Below are 22,318 nucleotides of genomic sequence, written 5' to 3' on the forward strand. Positions count from 1 at the left end.
AAGGAGCTTCCACCACCTAACCCTCTTCAGACATCCCACCACCATCTGGTAAGTCCAATGAGGAAGTCCAGCAACATGAGAAAAATGAGATTGAATCTAAGGCACACCCATCTACTTCTAAGGTATATATTTCCCCCTTGCCTTCAATTGAACCTTATATACCTAAGGCTTCTTTTCTTAGTAGGTTAGCAAAATTGAAGCAGAAAAAATAAGGATGAAGAACTGATCGAAATGTTTAAAAAGGTTCAAATAATATTCCCCTCTTGAATGCGATCCAGCAAATTCCAAGGTACGCTAAGTTTCTTAAAGAACTTTGCACAAAGAAGAGGATAGGTAAGGACAATGAGCAGATTGTAGTAAGTAAAAATGTTTCGACTTTGTTTAAACATAATATGCCCTAAGAAATGCCAAGACCTAGGTATGTTTACCTTATCTTGTATCATTGGTAATAGAGTGATAAGGCATGTTATGCTTGATTTAGGAGCTTCTATTAATGTTATGTCGTATCATATGAATGAAGAGCTTAAATTAAATGATTTGTAAAAAACTGCCATATGCATTTAGTTAGCTGATAGAGCTTACATTCAGCCTCTAGAGATAGCTGGGGATGTTCTGTTGCAAGTAAAGGATTTGATTTTCCCTGTTGACTTCTATACTCTGAAAATGGATGAGATATGTTCACCTTCTTCTTCTACAATTCTGTTAGGAAGACCATTTATGAAAACAGTAAAAACAAAAATTGATGTTGATAAAGGATATCTTTCTATGGAGTTTGATGGAAAAGTTTGTTCATTTAATATGTACGATGCTATGAAATTTCCTGAGGAATATTTGTCTCTTTACATGATTGAAACAGATAATATAGTGGATGAGATTGTTTTGCATGATCATGATGATTATGATCAACTGATTGCTGGTGACGAGAAATTAGAAGTCAATTTTACTCGACAACTAAAATCCCTTGAATGCGGTATGCGTTGCATGTTTTTAAGATATGCGTTGATAGTCATGCGTTGGAATGATAACGCGTTAACGAATGTATGCGATGACCATGCGTCCTGCCACAAGTTTTCTTGCGTTCACGCCAAGTAGAACATGAACGCAAGTTGCTCGGGTAATCCGAGGTCGAACATAGGGACTTGTAGCTATATGTATGCAGTAATGTGCATGCAGCGGTTTAAATAAAAGAATGAAAGGGAGGTTGGTAAGTTAACCCTACTCCTACTTCTATCTAACAGACAACGCAATGAGAATATGCATGGGAGGTAGAGATACGACAGTTATTGACATGAATAAATGAATGGAAAAATAGATAAAATGCGGAGATGATTTCATTGCAACTCTTAAGAGTGACCACAAGGGCAACCTTAGTCAACGCAAGCCATGCTATCATGCTACACGCACGTGAACCTAACTCTAAGACGCATGCGATGTATCTGCGATATTACCAAGAAGCCTATGCCTGCATAGACATCCATAACTAGTTCACTAACTCTCGCTGCATGAGCATGGCTGCCGCATACCCCTTATCCTACTTCCTGGATGCATGCAATATCCAATCTGTAGGGTATATACGCTGTGTGAAGCAAACAGAGCTTATCTCTAAGATCCCCATTCTTGCCTATGCGTTCCAATTCGCTCTCTTGAGTCTTAGATTTGTGTTTTAGACTACTCTCTCAAGTATGCCTAAATGATGAATGAAGTGCTCATAGGATAAGGTAACCACTTACTTAGTGAAAAATGCATACATTGCTTAATGCGATCAACCACTTACCCTCCCGGGCAGTTGGTTGTTGTTGACTTTACTCATAGATAAGCAATGCGTTAGCATATAGATAGGTGTTGCCACAGCTTCACACTAAGCAAATTCACACAACGCCCGCCTCTCGGTAGGTTGCTACATGCTTCATATCCGTAATCCACATGACTAAGTATGCAATACCCAAGAAATTCCACTAAGTGTTGCAATGAAAGTAAATGTGCTAAGCAAAGAAGATGGAGATGGAGTTGAAGGAAATAGAGAAATGCATTGAAAACAAATTGTATTAATTCCTTAATCACAAAATGTCATACAATACAATATAAGAAAAGAAAGAAAATGAAATGACTGACTGGAAGCAAAGACTTGCTTCCAGCGGATGTGCGTCAAGGCTATCGGTGGTGCCATGGATGGGCAGTGGAGTTGACCCTCTCGAGATCTAGCTCCGATCGAAGGCTCCGGTCGTCACTCGAAATGGATGAAGGAGGTGAAGAACTCTCAAGCGTCTTCTCACGCATTTTTTCTGGATCACGGGGAAAATCCTCGGATTAGTTGAATTTCTACTCATCGGCTTCTATTTATAGAGCTTGGGTCGCTGACAGCATAAATTGGACTGCTCTGAGTCTGACATTCAGCGCGTTAGTCTTTTCTAAACCTCTGCCACTAACGACATGGTAGGTGAAATATCAACATCATCTTTTGATTTTCTCAAGGTAGATACGTTGATGCGTTCATTCCACCAACCTTGCGTTGATCCCATTATTATGCGTTATTGCGTAGCCGAAATCATTCAATGACCGCATTCGTTTAATACTGCAACTCTACATGATGACCGCGATCGCTTGACGAGCGTAACTCCCATGCGATGGACGCATACAGCTGATTACTGCAACATCCATGCATTGATCGATGCATTCACCTTTGCGATGGAGAGTTTCTCCGCATGCGGTCGTCTATGCGATGGTCCGATTTTCGCATTTGTGTCCACTTCCTGTATTAGCTACAAAAATAGAACATTGAACGCATAATAACGCATAATAACGGATTAGCCGAGATTCTGCTGAACACCGCAAGCTCAATTTGTCGTGAATTCCTAGCACAATTGCTGTATATTCTGCTTAACAACCTTCATAATTCTAAGTAAAAGGCCTAAGATGACATGCATTTCTGCATGTCATCACACCCCCAAACTTAAAATCATGCTTGTCCTCAAGCATGCGTTATACTCAAGAAATTCTAATTCACCTTCATGCTTTCTTTTGCGATGACCAGCTTCTCAGAATATAATTTACACACACCTCTGACCATCACTGCAATGCTCTCCTCCATTTTGGCTGCTTCTTCAAAAGGATCTTTTCTAAGTTTAAATCCGGCAAGCCTTTGCTAAAAAACATTTTATTCATTCACCACAATTTTGCGTTTAGCCTTTGAGAATGCATTCATCAAAATAATTCAAAACTTTGCGATGACTTATTCAAATGCGACGTTGAATTTGGTTATGCCTTTCGTTTTGGCTTACCCCCACATGTGTCATGCGGGCATCCAACTTCGGTTGCATTCCATATTCAACTAAACTCTTGTCTCGTTTGATTTGGCTTGCGCCGGACAAAGGAGTTGCGTTAATGCGCCCGCTGCCACCCCCAAACTTAGAGGTTAGCAGCGTTCTCACTGCAAAGCTAAAAACAAAATTACAAGAATGCGATAATAAATTTTTGAACAAAGGTTTGCATGAAATAAAACTTAAAAACTTTCAAAATTTGAAGAGGCTAATAAAAGTAAAGAATGCATTGTTTGATTAGTTATAAGATGCGGTGAATTATACGTACCATCATAGAAACATCTCAAAACAACACAATTGGGAAAGAAAAAATTTCAAAAGGATAAGGTATACAAGATAACAGGAAAAGACCTTAGGTGGAATAATGCATGTGATCATGTGTTGGAATCCACGCGATCGAAGCCATGCGTTGGAGGATGAAAGGAATTCTTCCGTTGTTCTACGAACTAAGGAGACTTATTGTTGCACCTACAAGAGAAAACGTACCACAAACCAAGGAAGCAGCCATATATCCAAAATAATAATGAGAATAAAAATAACCTATACTAAGAAAGCAAGTTAAAGATAGAGTAGAAGACATCCCTGGAAAAATAGAATGTTGTCACCGCAAGGAGTCTTCCATGCAGAAGATGGCTCTCAACTGCTTGGGTCAAGTTGCCTTGACCATTGGAACTTCCGACAATTGTTGGGCTCGTGTTGGCCACCATGTGCTTAGAATTACCTTCAGCTCTTCTGCGACTGATTGCCCTTCTACCTTGGGGTCAATACTGGCTTTCAGCGTATCGCCTACACTTCAGTATTATTTGTAACCTGGTCGCACAAACTGCAATACTCCTAAGATAAAAAGTTTGCTCGCAGAGACATAAAACTTAACAAACAATAACTGCCAAGTCTCCAACAACAACGCCAAAAACTTGGTGACGGGAAATTAGAAGTCAATTTTACTCGACAACTAAAATCCTTTGGATGCAGTATGCGATGCATGTTCTTAAGATATGCATTGATAGTCATGCATCGATGGTCACACGTTAGAATGATAATGCGTTAATGAATGTATGCGATGACCATGTGTCCTGCCACAAGTTTTCTTGTGTTCACACCAAGTATAACATGAACGCAAGTTTCTTAGGTAATCCGAGGTCGAACACAGGGACTTGTAGCTATATGTATGCGGTAATGTGCATGCGGCAGTTTAAATAAAAGAATGGAAGAGAGGTTACTAAGTTAACCCTACTCCTACTCCTATCTAACAGACAATGCAATGAGAATATGCATGAGAGGTAGAGATACGACAATTCTTGACATGAATTAATGAATGAAAAAATAGATAAAATGCGGAGATGATTTTATTGCAACCCTTAAGAGTGACCGCAAGGGCAACCTTAGTCAACGCAAGCCATGCAATCATGCTACACACACGTAAACCTAACTCTAGGACGTATGCGGTGTATTTGCGATATTTTCGAGAAGCCTATGCCTGCCTAGACCTCCATAGCCAGCTCACTAGCTCCTGCCGCATGAGCATGGCTGCTGCATAACCCTTTATCCTACTTCCTGGACACATATAATATCCAATTTGTAGGATGCATACGCTATGTGAAGTAAACAGAGCTTATCTCTAAGATCTCCATTCTTGCCTATGCGTTCTAATCCGCTCTCCCGAGTCTTAGATTTTTGTTTTAGACTACTCTTCCAAGTATGCCTAAATGATGAATGAAGCGCTCATAGGATAAGGTAACCACATGAACTTTGCTGACCTAAGATTGTTCCTATCCCTAGTGAACAATGCATACATTGTTTAATACGATCAACCACTTACCCTCCCGGGCAGTTGGTTGTTGCTGACTTTACTCATAGACAAGCAATGCGTTAGCCTATAGACAGGCATTGTCGAAGCTTCACACCAAGCAAATAAGGTTACTCAGACACTCACACAATGCATACCTCTCGGTGGGTTGCTACATGCCTCATATCTCTAATCCACATGACTAAGTATGCAATACCTAAGCAATCCCACTAAGTGTTGCAATGAAAGTAAAGATGCTAAGCAAAGAAGATGGAGATAGAGTCGAAGGAAATAGATAAATGCATTGAAAACAAATTGTGTTAATTCCTTAATCACAAAATGTCATACAATACAATATAAGAAAAGAAAGGAAATGAAATGACCGGTTGAAAGCAAAAACTTGCTTCTAGCGGATGTGCGTCAAGGCTGCTGGTGGTGCCATGGATGGGCGGTGAGCTGACTCTCCCGAGATCTAGCTCTGGTCGAAGGCTTCAACTGTCACTTGGAATGGATGAAGGAGGTGAAGAACTCTCAAGTGTCTTCTCACGCATTTTGTTGGATCACGGGGAAAATCCTCGGATTAGTTGAATTTCTGCTCATCGGCTTCTATTTATAGAGCTTGGGTCGCTGACAGCATTAATTGGACTGCTCTGAGTCTGACATTCAGTGCGTTAGTCCTTTCTGAACCTCTGTCACTAACGACGTGGTAGGTGAAATGTCAACATCATCTTTTGATTTTCTCAAGGTAGATGCGTTGATGCGTTCATTCCACTAACCTTGCGTTGATCCCATTAGTATGTATTATCGCATAGCCGCAATCATTCAATGACCGCATTCACTTAATACCGCAACTCTACATGATGACCGCAATCGCTTGACGAGCGCAACTCCTATGCGATGAATGCATACGACTAATTATTGCAACATCCATGCATTGATCGACGCGTTCGCCTTTGCGATGGAGAGTTTCTGCACATGCGGTCGTCTATGGATGGTCCGATTTTCGCATTTGCGTCCACTTTCTGTATTAGCTACAAAAATAGAACATTGAATGCATAATAATGGGTTAGCCGAGATTCTTAATGCTGAATGCCGCAAGCTCAATTTCTCGTGAATTCCTAGCACAATTGCCACATATTCTGCTTAACAACCTTCATAATTCTAAGTAAAAGGCCTAAGATGACATGCATTTCTGCATGTCATCAATTGCTCCATGTATTGATTTGGATTCGCATGATTTATCTATTTTTTCTGTTTATGTTAGCAACCCTGAACAACCTTCTTCTGACTTTGATCTTGTTGATTTAGAGGTACAATGGATTGAGTTGAAAGCCCTCCCTAGTCATCTGAAGTACGTGTACCTGGGTAAAGGAAACACCTTTTCGATTATAATCTCCAGAGAATTGACACCCATCCAAGAGGACTGTTTGGTTGAGACTTTGAAAACTTATAGGAAAGCCATTGGATGGACTCTTGACGATATTAAAGGTATAAGTTCTTCCTTCTGCATGCATAGGATAACCTTAGAGGACAGAGCCAAAGCCAAAATTTAACCTCATAGAAGGCTCAACCCCACGATGAAGGAGGTTGTTCTTATAGGAATCATCATGCTCAATAAGGCCAGTATCATTTACCCAATAACTAAAGTAAGTGGATAAGTGCTATTCACGTGGTACTAAAGAAGACTGACATGACAATTGTGGAGAACGATAAAGGTGAGATGGTACCGATGTACGTTCAGAATGGATGGAGGATGTGCATCGAATTTCGAAAGCTTAATGAGGTAACTAAAAAGGATCATTTTCTTATTCCTTTTCTTGACCAGATGGTGGAACGACTTGTTGGGAAGCCATTCTTTTGTTTTCCTGATGGGCACTCAAGATTTTACCAAATCTTGATCGCACAAGAAAACCAAGAAAAGATGACCTTTACCTACGCTTATAGGACCTACGCCTTTAAGAGGATGCCATTAGGGCTTTGCAATGCCCTAGGTACATTCCAAAGGTGCATGATGAAATTTTTTTCTGATTACACATAAAAGTGCATTGAGGTTTTTATGGATGATTTTACAATCTATGAACAGTCTTCCAATGTTTGTTTGAATAATTTCAGTCTTGTGATGAAATGTTGCATTGAAACTAATCTTGTGTTTAACTATAACAAATACCACTTTATGACTTCACATGGTATTATGCTAGGACATCTAGTTTCTATGCAAGGTATTGAGGTACACAAGGCAAAGATAGATGTCATTACTAACCTTCCCTATCCTACTTGTATTAGGGAAATTCGTTATTTTCTTGGTAGCGCAAGTTTTTACAAACATTTTATCAAGGAATTTTCGAAGTTGGCTCTTCCTCTATCCACATTGTTGCAGAAAGATGTGCCTTTTAAGTTTGATAAAGAGTGTCAAAAGGCCTTTGACACCTTGAAGGAAATGTTGACCACCACCCCGATTCTTCAACCCCCACGATGGGACATTTCATTCGAGATAATGTGTGATGCTAGTAATCTAGTAGTTGGAGCAGTTTTGGGACAGCGGGTTGACAAGAAAAGCCATGTATTATTTTGCATTGAGGACCCTCAATCCTACCCATATCAACTACACCACGATGGAGAAAGAGTTTTTGGCAATTATTTTCGCTTTAGACAAATTTTGATCTTATATTCTTGGTTTTCCTTTTACGATTTATACTGATCATTCTACTCTTAGGTACCTCATGGACAAAAAGGAGTCCAAACCTCTACTTATTCGTTGGATTCTTTTCCTTTAGGAATTTAATCTGACCATCAAGGATAGGAAAGGTGCAAAAAACTTAGTGGCAAACCACTTGAGCAGGATCGTGCAAGAAGGAGATCCTACACCTGTATGAGAGGATTTTCCAGATGAGTATCTGTTCTAGATGACCATATCAATTCCATGGTATGCTGACATGGTAAATTTCCTGGAGATTGGTAAGTTCCCTCATGATATGCCTCGTTCTACGAAAGCTAAATTAAGGAGTGATTCGGAATACTTTGTTTGGGATCCACCATACCTTTGGAAGATTTGCTCTGATCAAATCATTAAGAGTTATGTCCTAAATGAGGAATTTGAGTTCGTACTTTGATTCTGTCATGAGTTGGCATGTGGTGGGCATTTTAGCCTTAAAAGAACTGCTAGGAAGATTTTAGATAGTGGATTGATTTGGAACTCTTTAATTGCTGATTGCTATGTGTTTTGTAAATCTTGTGAGACATGTTAGAAGTCATGATACTTTTCTAGAAGGAATGAAATGCCACTTAACTCTATTCTTGTGTGTGAGGTTTTTAATATCTAGGGTATGGATTTCATGGGATGCTTTCCCTCTTCTTATGGGTATCTGTATATAATGTTAGTTGTGGATTATATAACGAAGTGGGTTGAGGCTATCCCCACTAGGATTGACAATGCTGCTATTGTTTCAGGATTTTTAAAAGCTAACATATTTTTCAGGTTTAGTATTCCTAACATATTTTCCAGGTTTGATATTCCTTAAGACATAATCATGGCTAGGGTTAACACTTTTGTAACCAAACATTTAGACTCTTCTTAAGAAGTATGAAGTCCATCATCGAGTTTCCACTCTGTACCATCCTCAGAAGAATGGTCAAGCAGAAATATCCAATCTAGAGGTTAAGAGTATCCTTCAGAAAACCGTCAACACAAAAAGGAAGAATTGGAGCACGTGCCTCAACAATGCTTTTTGGGCTTACAAGATGATAACTTGTAGAAATACAAGTTATTTATGCTGCCTTATTCAGATATTGCAGCCAAAAGAGAAGGAATATGCGTCGATTGTTTGAAAATTAGCTCAGAAATACAATAAATATAAATTAACGTAATTACACCCACTAACATCATTAAGATGGTAGAAGAGGATATTTCTACTACTGTTTTGCAGGAAACCAAGTCACCGCTTGCGATCAAGGCTCAATGAGAAATTGAACAACGCATCTCTGTCACATTGCGCTCGTCAATCAAAAATGAAAAGACGATTAACGCAATGACGGCGCAATGCTACAGTCGATTCCGACCTAAATTTCAACCGCATGTGGCAAGAAAAACAGCAACGCATGCGAGCAATCGATCGGAAGATGCAGCTGAGCAACACAAACGCGGAGGATTGTGACACGTGTACAACTAACCGTTGTGTAGATTTGACGGTCTGATTGCATAACAGAAGGAATATTTATTCCTCCATCTTTAGAATTTTCATAAAAAGAAGTGGGGTCCACAAGCCAAGAGTCAAAGCTTTTCACCTATAAATACCCCCATTGAATTCAAAGAACATATACTTGATACGAGGGCTAATTGATACTAGATCATTGAGAGAGAGAGGCTGAGTTGAGTACTGATTGGAAGAAATCCGAGAAGGGAAGAGACAAGGCCGAGAGGTGAGTTTCAGTGCGATTCTGCCAGATCCCCGTCGTGAATCTTTGTGCTTGATCCCTGCTACCGGTTGAGCAAGCCTGAGAGGAAAGCTCATCCTTCTGCACGATCCACCTACACCGGCAAGCAAATCTCCATCCAGATCGGCATCAAGACATTGGCGTTTATTTCATTCTCTTAATCTCTTCATTCACAAATCATATATCGGACGTTAAATAGTGTTATTGAATGTCTCGATCACTTTTATTTCCACTTTTCTGTCTATTTCCGCTCCTCCATTAATCAATTTCTCCATAAAGCTTTCTTAATACCTTAGTAATTAATATGGATTAAACGAGTAACTTAATTTGTGCTAAAGAGATAAATGTGTTTAGAAGAATGCGTTAACTAAAGCAAGTAGTACTTCCAGAGATGGAAGCAACCTTGTGTTCATTACGTTTGTCCCTATTTCACCACAGAGATGTGGGAATGCAGTCGATCACTGAGAGGTGTACGCCAAGGGAAAAATGGAACCGTATTTATATCTTGAACTCAATTAAGGAACTTGCGATGTTTGTATTAATTATCTTCTCTATTTCTGCTTCACACATAAGACTTTTCATCGCATTACACGATCTTTGTATAATTTTCACGGCCAGCCTTGACCGCAGTATCTTGTATCATGAAACCTGTATCTTGTATCATCTTAGCTTAGATTTATTTTATCGTAATTTACTTTAATGCAATTTATGTTATTATTGCATTTTTACCGCTTTACTTTACTTTATCGCATGTTTAATTACTTGTACACAAAACTCTTTTATAAATTGAAAAACCCATGGTCGCATGTATCACAAACATAATGCAATAACCGAAAATAGTCCCTGTGTTCGACCTTGGATCATACTGAGAAACTTGCGGTGAAATTATACTTGGTTTCAATGCAAGGAAACTTGTGACAACGCACAACATACTACACGAACATTCATTAATAACACATATCTAGAAGTAGTATCATATATCAACGCATAGAATCTATGTCATCAAGTTTATGGCATGAACGCAACCTTGCATCATATTAGATAGATAAAAAAAAATTGCGTTACAAGTTTATGGCGTTGTTGCCGAGGATTGGTTAATGGTTTATTGTTGGAGTGTGTTTGTGGTGTTTTGCGGGACAGATCTCGTTGTACTGGCTACTCAATGCGGAGAGCAGCTTGACAGTTTATGAGTACTGATGCTGAACCAGAATTCAAAGCTGACCCTGAGTTTGAGCATACCTTTCGCGCATGGGCACGTCAGAATCGGATAAGGTGAAAGAAAGTAGCAAGTATGGCAGATAATAACGACAATGCGATTCCAGTAGTAAATCAAGAGGCTATTAGGCTAGCGCAGGATCCTTTTTTCCTAGCTGTGGATCGTAACATCCCCATGAGGAATTATGCGGCACCCAACCTGTATGATTTTTCGCCTGGGATTTCGAGGCCTATTGTCGAGGAGAACGCAAGCTTCGAAATAAATCCAGTTATGCTACAAGTGATCCAAAATGCAGGGCAATTTGGGGGTCTGCAAGGTGAAGACCCGTCTGCCCACTTGACCAGCTTTGTCGAAATGTGCAGCAACTTCTCATTACCTGGCGTAACCCCAGAAAGTATTAGACTGTATTTTTTCCCTTACACCTTGAAGGACGAAGCCAAGAGGTGGGCTCACTCACTGGAGCCAAACGAGATCACATCATGGGATCAACTAGTGGAACGATTCATGAAGAAGTTCTTCCCACCAGCTGTCAACACAAGGCGACGAAAGGACGTGCTGAACTTCGAGCAAATGGAGAATGAGGCCCTGAGCACCGCCTGGGTGCGATTTAGAAGATTGGTGAAAAATTGCCCGCGTATCGGGATACCCGGTTGCGTGTTGATGGAGACCTTTTATAATGGCCTGAATAGATCAATGCAGGTTATTGCTGACGCCTCTGCGGTAGGAGGTTTTATGGACAAAACGTATACTGAGGCTAAAGTCATTCTTCACCACATATCGTGGAACATGGATGAATGGATTGATGATGGCTATAGATGTCGAGGCGTCGAATGAAGAAATAATGAAACTGCCATTGTCCTTGCGGAGACAATGACCACGTTAGCCGCAGTGACCTCCATCCTTCAATCGATGGCAATCAATCAAGGAGAAATCCCCCAACAATCAATGCAACCCGCTGTGCCGGCTCAAGTGGCCGTAATAAGTTGCGTTAATTATGGAGGGGCTCATGTAGCAAAAATGTGCCCATCGAATCTCCAGCAAGTATGCGCCATCCAAAAAAACCCCTTCAGAAACACTTGCAATCCTGGCTGGAGGAGCCATTCTAACTTTAGTTGGGGAGGCAATCCTAACCAAGGGGGGCCAATCAACCATCAGAGTGGCAGTCGAGGAAATCCTCCTTTTCACCATAACTCGAACCAGAGGCAACCAAGGCAATCGCATAACCAACAACCCTCATCTTCAAACACCTCTGGAAGCTCATTGGAGGCCCTGCTTAAACAATATATGGACAACAATGACACAGTAATGCAAGCGCGGGGCTCTTCAATTCGAAACTTGGAGATCTAAGTGGGTCAACTGACATCTGAGCTGAGAAATAGAGCATCAGGAACGTTGCCCAACAACTCTGAAGCCCCAGGATCCAATGGAAAGGAGCAATGTCCCTAGGACATTGGGCAGGCAAGCCGGACCGTCAGCAGGGATGTGGATTGCACTCACTCAAAGAAATGCATCTTTCGGTCCATATCTCAGATCTATGTTTAATGCTTTCTTTAAATTCCTGTCTTATTGAATTCCTGAATTTTGTCTTTACTTATTCATTTGATTCGTTTCTTGACTTTATGAATTTAATTCTTCATTTATTTCCTTTGTATTTATTTTTGTACCGTCTTTAATTCTTTTAATTTTTATGTAATTAATACGTTAGTCCTTAATTGGTGAATGATTGAGAAATAAAGGGAAATTTATTGCCGCAAGTTATAGCAACTTGCATTGATGAAAAATAAATGAAATAAAATAAAATAAATAAAATGAAACAATCAATATCTAGTATGCAAGGCGATAATGGACGCATCTTGAACCAAGCAAGATACGCTTTGCTTTCATCCAACTCAAATGCGTTGAAACCGAGGGGTGTGTTGCGCGCGTGTGTATCCTTTGCCCATCTTTAGCAAAATGCACTATGTTGAGGTAGTGTTATGCTAGTATCAATGTCGTGCACCCGATCCTCCAGAAATGTGTTTAGTTAAGGGGTGTGTCGTGGGGATGCATGTGTTGTTGCTCGTCCTCTGCGAAGATGCAGCTGGGTGGGTGAACACATTGCATTAATATTTACATTGCGTCCATTCAAATAAAACATTAAAGAAAATTCTTTTTGTCATTTGAGGAGTCCAATCATTTCGTATCCCAAAGCAATGATGATTCTGCAGACGAAAGGACGTTTTTATGAAATTTCATAAATGAGGGAAGTTCGAGCGATGGGCCTTTTGAGTGTCTCGAGACCTGTCAACGTGAAAATCACGTTGGGCCTACTACGGCCCAACCTATATATAGGAATCGTTCCCAGTCTGTGAATTCTTTACCTCATTTTGCAAACTGAAAACCCTAGCGCCCAGCATATGAAGCTGTCTTCTTCCCAGAAACCCAATGATTTTTCCAGTCTTTCCAAGCTTATCATCCATGGCCAACCAAGCTTCCCAACACTTTGCTTCACCATCAACCCTTTCCTCTGACCAAATTGCCATGCGAGAGGCAGTATTGCTCGTTGCTAGTCGCAAACTTGCTGCTCAACCCCATATCGTCCTGAGAATCGCCAGTAGAACTCGGAAAAGCCCTTTAGCCGTCAGACCTTCTCAGTTCAAGAGTGGGCAAAGCACTGAGAGCACACCAGTTCCAACTCTTGCCGTCTTAACTAAGAGTGAGAGGAAGAGATGTGATGATATGGAGGTGTTTGGTAACATTCTAAGCAATCTGGAGCAAGGAAGGGGATTACCCGAGGCAGGGGTTATAAACCAACCACTGTCTACGGAGGAGGTGGCGGTGGTGGTGAGTGAAGAGGCAGTGGTGAACGAAGAAGAGATAGAACGAGGCACTCTTTCCTTAGAGACTCCTGAGGTAACTGCCAACGCAGAAACCTATGATGGAACCTCCAAAGTTGCGGTGAAGGAGATTGCGGTGGCTGAAGTTGCGATGGATGAGGTTGCAGTGGAGACGTAACCAGAAGTAGTTGAAGAGAAAAAGAAAAAGAAGAAAAGAAAAGGGAGAAAGGCTGGAGAGGCAGAGTCTTCTCATCATCGCAAGGAGAAATAGAATATAGAAAAGAAGGATGATGACGAAGATGAGGAAGAGAAGAAGAAAAGGAAGAAAGAAGAATGCGCCAGCGTAAAGAAAGGCGCCTAAGAAAAGAGGAAGAAAAGAAACAGAGGGTTGCGAGCCCGGAAAAGAATGGAGAATCAACCTCCGTAAGGGAGGATAGGGGGGAAACAACGCAATTGATGGAGTCGACGCAACCTGTAACAACGTAAATGGTTATGACGGAGGAAGGCGAAAAGGGAGAAGATACCCCCTTGATGCGGCATCGTAGAGAGAATGCGCCACAAGGGTCTACTGTTGACCCTCAAAGATTAATCATCGCATTAGAAGAACAGGAAAGAAGAAGAAAAGAAAAGGAGGAGAAACAGGAGAAAATGGAGCAATTGATAGTATTCAGCACAGTTTTGCCACATCAAGGGAGGCGTTGATCAACATACATCGCAACACTCATACGATCAATTGCCACCAAAGACAACTTGCGGAGCGCAACCATGAATACTTTAATTTTCTCACAGCATTCCTTCATGGTCCATTGGTGCCCCTGCATCTCAGGCAACACTTGTTTTTTGAAGAGACTTCTTCTGTACCACCGCGGAACCTTCCTCCAGATCCTTTGGCTCCTCCGCAATGATCCTGACATTTTATTATTTATTATTTTTTATTTTTTGTTTGCGGCCATTCTATAATATTTTTTTTATTCAATTCATTATTTCATCTCTATTCTTTGATTCTTCCTACATGTAACAATTTTGTATTACGTTAATTTTTAATTATTTGTATACTTTGTTAATATTCAACATAATTGAGTATATATTCCCTCATTTTTGCCTGTGCCTTTTTCCTTATCATCCTTTGTCAATGTTCGCGATGTTCTTAATCTTTTATTTTCTATGTTCTTCATTACGTTGCTATGATGTAATATATGTTTATACTTAGAAACATTTCCCATACTTTGTAAATTCTGACTAACATTTGGTTAATTCTTATTTCAAAGTTCTGCTCAACCCTTCTTTTTGAAATTTTTATTCTAAGTGTTTGTCTAGTCCATCCAACCAACGCAATAAGGACCTTGCTCATCTTTAAATTTGGGGGTGGGGAAGGTCTGAGCAGATAAGATCAAGAATATGCGATCTTCAAGAAAATGCATTCATATTTCCAAAATATATATATATATATATATATATTTTATACAAAACTCCAATATCAGCGCAAGGGAAAACATTAAAAAAATATATATATGTTCCCAATTTGATAAGAGTTTAGTTGTGAAAAGAGCCTGCTCGTAGTTAAATGTTTGTATGACACCCGTAGGAGCAAGCCAAAACGAAGGTGGGTTTCCAAGAACAACGCAGTATGAAAATAGAAAAAAAATATACAAGAATGCAAGAGACAACTCCTTTGAATATCATGAGTTAAAGTTGAAATGGGCACACAACAATAGTTGGATGTTCGCATGACACCCGTGGAAACAAACCAAAACGAAGGGTGTAACTAAGACCAACAGTCTCTAATAAATGACTCTAAGCATGACCACCGCATATAGACATATCAAGTTGTTTTGACAAAGAAGAGATAAACATTCTATTTTAAAAAAAACTAGAAAAGCTTATTTAAGCAGAAATTTGTTATTTAGAAGAATAAAGTAGGGCTTTGTTAAGAATTAGCAAGGATAGAAGGAAATTTCGTTGTTAAGAAATATGCCTAAGTGTAACATCCAGAGCAACCAATCAACGCAAAAATATAGGATAGAAATTGAGCATTATTGCCTTAGTAGAAGATACGCTTGAGGACAAGCATATTTCTAAATTTGGGGATGCGATAACTTGTAGAAATACAAGTTATTTATGTTGCCATATTCAGATATTGTGGCCAAAAGAGAAGGAATATGCATCGATTGTATGAAAATTAGCTCAGAAATACAATAAATATAAATTAACGTAATTACACCCACTAACATCATTAAGATGGTAGAAGAGGATATTTCTACTACTGTTTTGCAGGAAACCAAGTCACTGTTTGCGATCAAGGTTCAACGAGAAACTGAACAATGCATCTCTGTCACATTACGCCCGTCAATCAATAATGAAGAGACGATTGACGCAATGACGGCGTAATACGACAGTCGATCCCGAGCTGAATTTCAACTGCATGCGGCAATAAAAAAACACCGCATGCGAGCAACCGATCGGAAGATGCAGCTGAGCAAACGCGGAGGATTGTGACACATGTACAACTAACCGTTGTGCAGATTTGACGGTTTAATTGCATAATAGAAGGAATATTTATTCATCCATCTTCGGAATTTCCATAACAAGAAGTGGGGTCCACAAGCCAAGAGTCAAAACTTTTCACCTATAAATACCCCCATTGAATTCAGAGAATATATACTTGATACGAGGACTAATTGATGCTAGATCATTGAGAGAGAGAGGCTGAGCTGAGTACTAATCGGATGAAATCGAGGAAGAGAAGAGACAAGGCCGAGAGGTGAGTTTCAGTGCAATTCTGCCAAATCCCCTCCGTGAAGCTCTGTGCTTAGATCCCTGCTACCGGTTAAGCAAGCCTGAGAGGGAAGCTCATCCTTCCGCACGATCCACCCACGTCGGCAAGCAAATCTCCATCCAGATTGGCGCCAAGACGTTGACGTTTATTTGTATTTGTTTCTAACTCCATTTCAATAATTGTATTTCATTATGTTAATCTCTTCATTCACAAATCATGTATCAGACGTTAAATAGTGTTATTGAATGTCTCGATCACTTTTATTTCCACTTTTCTGTCTATTTTTACTCCTCCATTAATCGATTTCTCCATGAAGTTTTCTTAATATCTTGGTAATTAATATTGATTAAATGAGTAACTTAATTTGTGCTAAAGAGATAAATGCATTTAGCTAAGGCATGTTAGAAGACATCTTCACCTGTGAGAGCGGGAATGAAGATGTCATTCTGATATGTCGAGAGAAGGTTAGAAGAATGCGTTAACTAAAGCAAGTAGTACTTCCAAAGATGGAAGCAACCTTGCGTTCATTACGTTCATCCCTATTTCACCACAGATATGTAGGAATGCGGCTGATCACCGAGAGGTGTATGCCAAGGAAAAAAGGGAACCGTACTTATATCTTGAACACAATTAAGGAACTTGCGATGTTTGTATTAATTACCTTCTCTATTTCTGCTTCACACATAAGACTTGTCACCGCATTACACGATCTTTGTATAATCTTCACAGCCAGTCTTGACCTCAGTATCTTGTATCATGAAACCTGTATCTTGTATCATCTTAGCTTAGATTTATTTTATCGCAATTTACTTTAACGCAATTTATGTTATCATTGCATTTTTACCGCTTTACTTTACTTTATCGCATGTTTAATTACTTGTACACAAAACTCTTTTATAAATTGAAAAACCCCTGGTCATATGTATCATAAACATAACGCAATAACCAAAAATAGTCCCTGTGTTCGACCTCGGATCATACTGAGAAACTTATGGTGAAATTATACTTGGTTTCAACGCAAGGAAACTTGTGACAACGCACAGCATACTACAAGAACATTCATTAATAATGCATATCTAGAAGTAGTATCACATATCAACACATAGAATTTATGTCATCAAGTTTATGGCATGAACGCAACGTTGCATCATATTGGATAGATAAAAAAAAATTACGTTACACAAGACCACTGTCAAAACTCCCATTGGGATGACGCCCTTTAAGCTTGTCTATGGCAAGGTGTGCCATTTACTGGTAAAGGTAAAGTACAAGGCCTATTGGGCGGTTAAACAATGCAATATGAGTTTGGCCCATGCTATTGAAGAAAGGCTTCTAGAACTGCAAGAGTTGGAAGAGTTACGTCTTAAAGCTTATGAGAACTCTAGACTTTACAAGGAAAAGATGAAGCTAATTCATGATAAATGTCTTGTAAGGAAAGAGTTCAAGGTCGGCCAAAAGTTGTTGCTTTTCAATTTGTGCCTCCAACTTATGCCAGGTAAGCTTAAGTCCAAATGGCTTGGTCCTTTTGAAATTACTAATCTTTTTCCTTATGGTGTAATTGAGATTAGGAGTCGGGAGACTAAAAAGAAGTTCGAAGTGAATGGGTAGTGCCTCATGATCTTCAATGAAAGGGAATCAACCTAGCTCATTTGAGTTTTGGTTGACTCCACCTCATTCACTTAAGCCCATCTTCACCCAACGTCGAGCAAAAGACGTTACAAGTTGCGCTTCCTTGAGGCAACCAGGGCAAATTTATTTGCTTTCTTTTTCTTTTTCTTTATTTCTTCTTTTTATTTATTTTCTAATTAGAAATAAAATTGAAAGAATGACTGATTGCCCCTTTTTCTTTTTACAGGAAATCATACTTTTGGCTCTTTAAAGAATAGCTTTCCTCATGCTCATGCTTACGTCCAATTCCAAGGGAGTTTTCTGTTCCCCTTGTCTTTTTCTTTGTCTTTTGCATGAATTGTAGTTGAGATATACATTGAGGACAATGCATATTTTTAAAGTTGGGGGTGGGCGAAGCATACTTCTTGTTTTCTGATTTTGTGCATAACCTACCTATATCATCCTTTTTTTTTGGGGGGGGGGGGGGGGGGGGGGGGGAATTGCTAATAATAGGTATATACAACTGCTGAATTCTTTTTTATTCTTTGATTCATGTGTTATTTGGTTAGCCTTAAGCATCTGAGCTTGGATTTTTATGATTTGAATAATTTTTCATTGATTGTTGTGTTATGGAATAAGCATCATTGGGCTGGATTTTTGTCTGAATAATTGACTTTGTCTAATTGTTTAGTGTTTGCATGGTTTGTTCGCTCTGTTCACTTCCTTTTGATGATAAGTTGATGATGTACTCATTAGGTTGTATGTTTTCAAAAAGAAAATTCTTTCATGATTTTGAGCTCTTTATAAAAACCTTTTCATGAAACTCATGCATAATGAACCTAGGTAAAAAAAAAATTCATTATAAATCCCTAAAAAGTCTTAGAAACGAGTTATCCATCTTGAATTTTTGTTGTCACCTCAAAAGGCCCTCTTTTAGCTTAGGAGTAACTTTTAGTGCCTGAGAGAAAAAGTAGACAACGAGAAAATAATGGCCTAGTGTGTGAATAAAAAAAAAAAAAGAGAGAAGAAAAGTAGTTGCTGAAAAAAAAATGCATAAAAATAAGGTATAAGTCTACAAAAAAAAAAAAAAGTGTGCATGTGTGCATGGATAGAGGAGAAAAAAAACTACCTTCGTCGTGTTTAGATAGGGCCTGGGAGAAAAGAGTGTTAGATTCCTGACGATTAAGTGTGAAAGCTTGCCCTCTAAGTAAAATTAATGTCCTCTATGTTTTATGTTTGTGAGTTTTAGGCACTCTTTGCTAAGTGTTGCTCTTTGATTAGCAAGAATGGTATGTCTTAGGCTGATAACCGAGCCATAGTAGAGGGAAGATGAAATGGGGGTAGAATAAAACTTTTCCAGGTACTTTTCGATTTATGAAAAAAATTCATGCCTTAGTATTCATTCATACATGATTTGATTGTAAAAGCCCCTTTTATAATGAGTCTCAATTAAGTGATTAATAGAATTTGGATTGTTGTGTAATTTATCGTGTAGCCCTAAAGACTATTAAGACTTAAGATAGGAATCGATAAATAGAGTGAACAATTTATTATCAATTGCATGATTGAGTGTTATGACCTTGCTCAGAACGATCAAGAGCTAAGTTGGGGGTATTTGTTAGCTCTAAAAAAAGGGCTAATTTTATGTCCTTAATCCTACTGTTTTGAATAATTCTTAAGCTCTATTTGTCTTATTTTGTAGGTAAGTTGACCCCATGGAGCAAGCATGTTGCCGAGATGAAAATCAATCCAAAATGTATTAAAATCAAGAGTTGGATGAACTATATTGAGTAGAGACGTCAAAATGATCAAATTGCCCTTGAGAGTAGCATTGTAACCCTCCCTTGAACATCGCTTAATGTTGAGAGGTAGTAGACATCAAATCCTGGATAAGCAGTCAGCGTCACAATGGCCCGCCAATGTTCCAGCTCGATGCTATTGGACAGTAGCTATCGAACAGGGCAGCGTTGATTAAACATGCATACTAATCCCGAGGCTCTTTTCATTGATTTAATTCAACCCATTTGTGTGCTCATTCTTGTTTCTTTCCATTGCATGTTACTTTTTAATAACTGTTTTCGCAAATCCAACCAAAACCCCTGTCACATGGAATTCTTTAATTAACCTTACTAGTCGACAATTTCCCTGTGGATTCGACCTCATTCTTATTACTTTTATTGCGTTTTTGGGTACAGATATAGGATCGGTGATTATATTTCTTTGTTTGAGCCGGTGATCGTGTGTGACAACGTTTCTATTAAATTTGACATCCGAAAAAACAACAACGCCCAAACCACCAAAGACCCAATTGGGGAGACACATGAAAACCAACCTCTCCAAACCAATGTACCCATACCTTCTCTCAAGCCAATATGGATGAAATCAAACAATTCATCCAGGATCAAATAAGATCCATGGGCGCGTCCATGGAAGCACTTCATTTGCAACTGGCAACACTACAACGCCAGAACGTTGTTCTAAGGGATTATCTATACTAACAAACGCAAACGAGCCAAGACCATTTTGACTTTACAACACAATACATCAACCAAGCCTTGATGGGAATGTTTGCCCTTCCTTCTCTACCTCAACATTTAAGGAATCCACCTAGATTAATGGATGAAGACCATGCATCTTAATGCAGGGACGACATGCCAGCATCATAGAAAATTTAAAGGTGTTGGCCTTTTGGTTTCAATTTTATTTTGAACTTTTGTATGCGTTTGCACTTGTTTGAATTCCATGTAAATTTCTTTATTAATAAATGAAAAAATAATCATTTTCGATCTTGCGTTGGTCTTTGAGAATTCCTTTTCTAATTCCTTTATATCTTTTATGCCTTGCATTGAGTTGTAAGAATCTAATTCACTATCGCATCTTAACGTGGGAATCAAAGAAATTCACTATGTGTTACAGACCAGGGCGACACAAGGGGTATGCCTCCAAGAATGTTCAACGTAGAAAGGATACATTGGCTCGTGATTTTTATGTCAAATCACCACTTGCAGGTATGGACATTTGACTGGCGGCGTATAAACATCGCGGAAGTGGCATGCAGTTGGTCTAAGGTATGAAATTTAATGCAAGTCCAATCACCAAGTTGCTAGGATATGCCTATAAAAGGAGAAGCCAACTATTGAAGCATAGTTAGACACCTTAGAGCACTATAGTTAGAATTTTCTTTAGTAGTTAGACTTTGTTGTCTGCAAACAAGAAATAGGAGGGAAGTTACCATTCCATATTGATCAAGAGGAGCTATTAGAGACAAAGCTCGAGAGAGAGATCCTCATCAACTTCTTTACCAAGTTGGTTGAAACAAGCATAAAAATCAAGCCAAAGAGAATAAGAGATTGAACTCTGTGACTTGACTTCTTCCTTTTTACATTTCATTTCCATTCACCATTTCATTTCATCAAGTTGAGATTGTTGTATATACATTTTTTTTATCTTTAATTCAGTCTTATCTTTTAGCCACTCAACACTTCTCCATCTGTTTCATTCGAAATTGTTTATGTTTGCTAATTTTCTGACTTAATGAAAGCTTGAAATCTGTGCTTAAATCATCCTGATCAGTTGATTAAAGTGATTAAGTAGTTAAATCACCCGAGAGAGCAATTTAACTATAGAACGCATTAAGTTAGGGTCCGAAATAGGTTTAGAGATAAAGTTGGTTGCATCTTTCTCATGTTCTTTGTAGCGAACGCATGCACTCTAAAGATAGGATTATATGTGGCATTCGCATTCAGAGATGTTGAACTAAATATAAATTGAAGAACAAAAATTCTAACGCATAGCCCATACATTTAGATTGTAGACAAGCATCTGTGTCAATCTCATCTTCATTACGCTTGCTAATCCTGCTTGGAACCAATGTATACCACTTACACTTAAAACCATTCATTCATAAACCCCTTTTCCCCTCTGAACTTCAATTTCTTCTTGCATGTTTGCCATTAGCTTAGAGTAAATAACCAACATTTCTTAAGTTAATTAGGAAACATCTGATTAGATCCAAAAACAAGGTTTGTAGAAGTATTCTAGGGTCCCTGCATTTGACCTTAGACTTACCAGGAAACTTGAGTGAGATTTATACTTGGGTATCACTTGAAAGAACTTGTATGCATTCACAAGGCGTGCATGCTGAAGGAACTCTTATTCAAGAGTACCTACGAGCGGAAGCGGATCTTTCCAATTCATTGTGACAAAATTACAGCATATACATTCAAACATACTTTCATAATGCTAAAGAGATCAAGAAATCATACCAGATGAAGATTTCTTCTTCACAACGAGTCTGAAGCCCAACTATTTACTTTGAACAATCACCACTCGGACAGAAGGAATGGAGAAGACAACACAACTTAGAGC

The 22,318-nt window shown here is 39.0% G+C and overlaps 1 protein-coding gene across 1 annotated transcript; it reads left to right on the forward strand.

The window, feature by feature from the left end:
- Positions 1-17,551: 17,551 nt before the first annotated feature.
- LOC120089038 (uncharacterized) lies at positions 17,552-17,950 on the forward strand. Its single transcript, XM_039046471.1, has one exon. It carries the CDS (start codon positions 17,552-17,554, stop codon positions 17,948-17,950), a length of 399 nt encoding a protein of 132 aa, XP_038902399.1.
- The last annotated feature ends 4,368 nt before the right edge of the window (positions 17,951-22,318 follow it).

The sequence above is a fragment of the Benincasa hispida genome, chromosome 10 (assembly GCF_027475165.1).
Source record: "Benincasa hispida cultivar pf3 chromosome 10, pf3_genome.v1.1, whole genome shotgun sequence".
NCBI lineage: Eukaryota > Viridiplantae > Streptophyta > Magnoliopsida > Cucurbitales > Cucurbitaceae > Benincasa > Benincasa hispida.

Bases quoted from the DNA above. Each gene is read 5' to 3' on its own strand.
- LOC120089038 (XM_039046471.1), top strand. From the start codon at position 17,552: ATGACGCCCTTTAAGCTTGTCTATGGCAAGGTGTGCCATTTACTGGTA.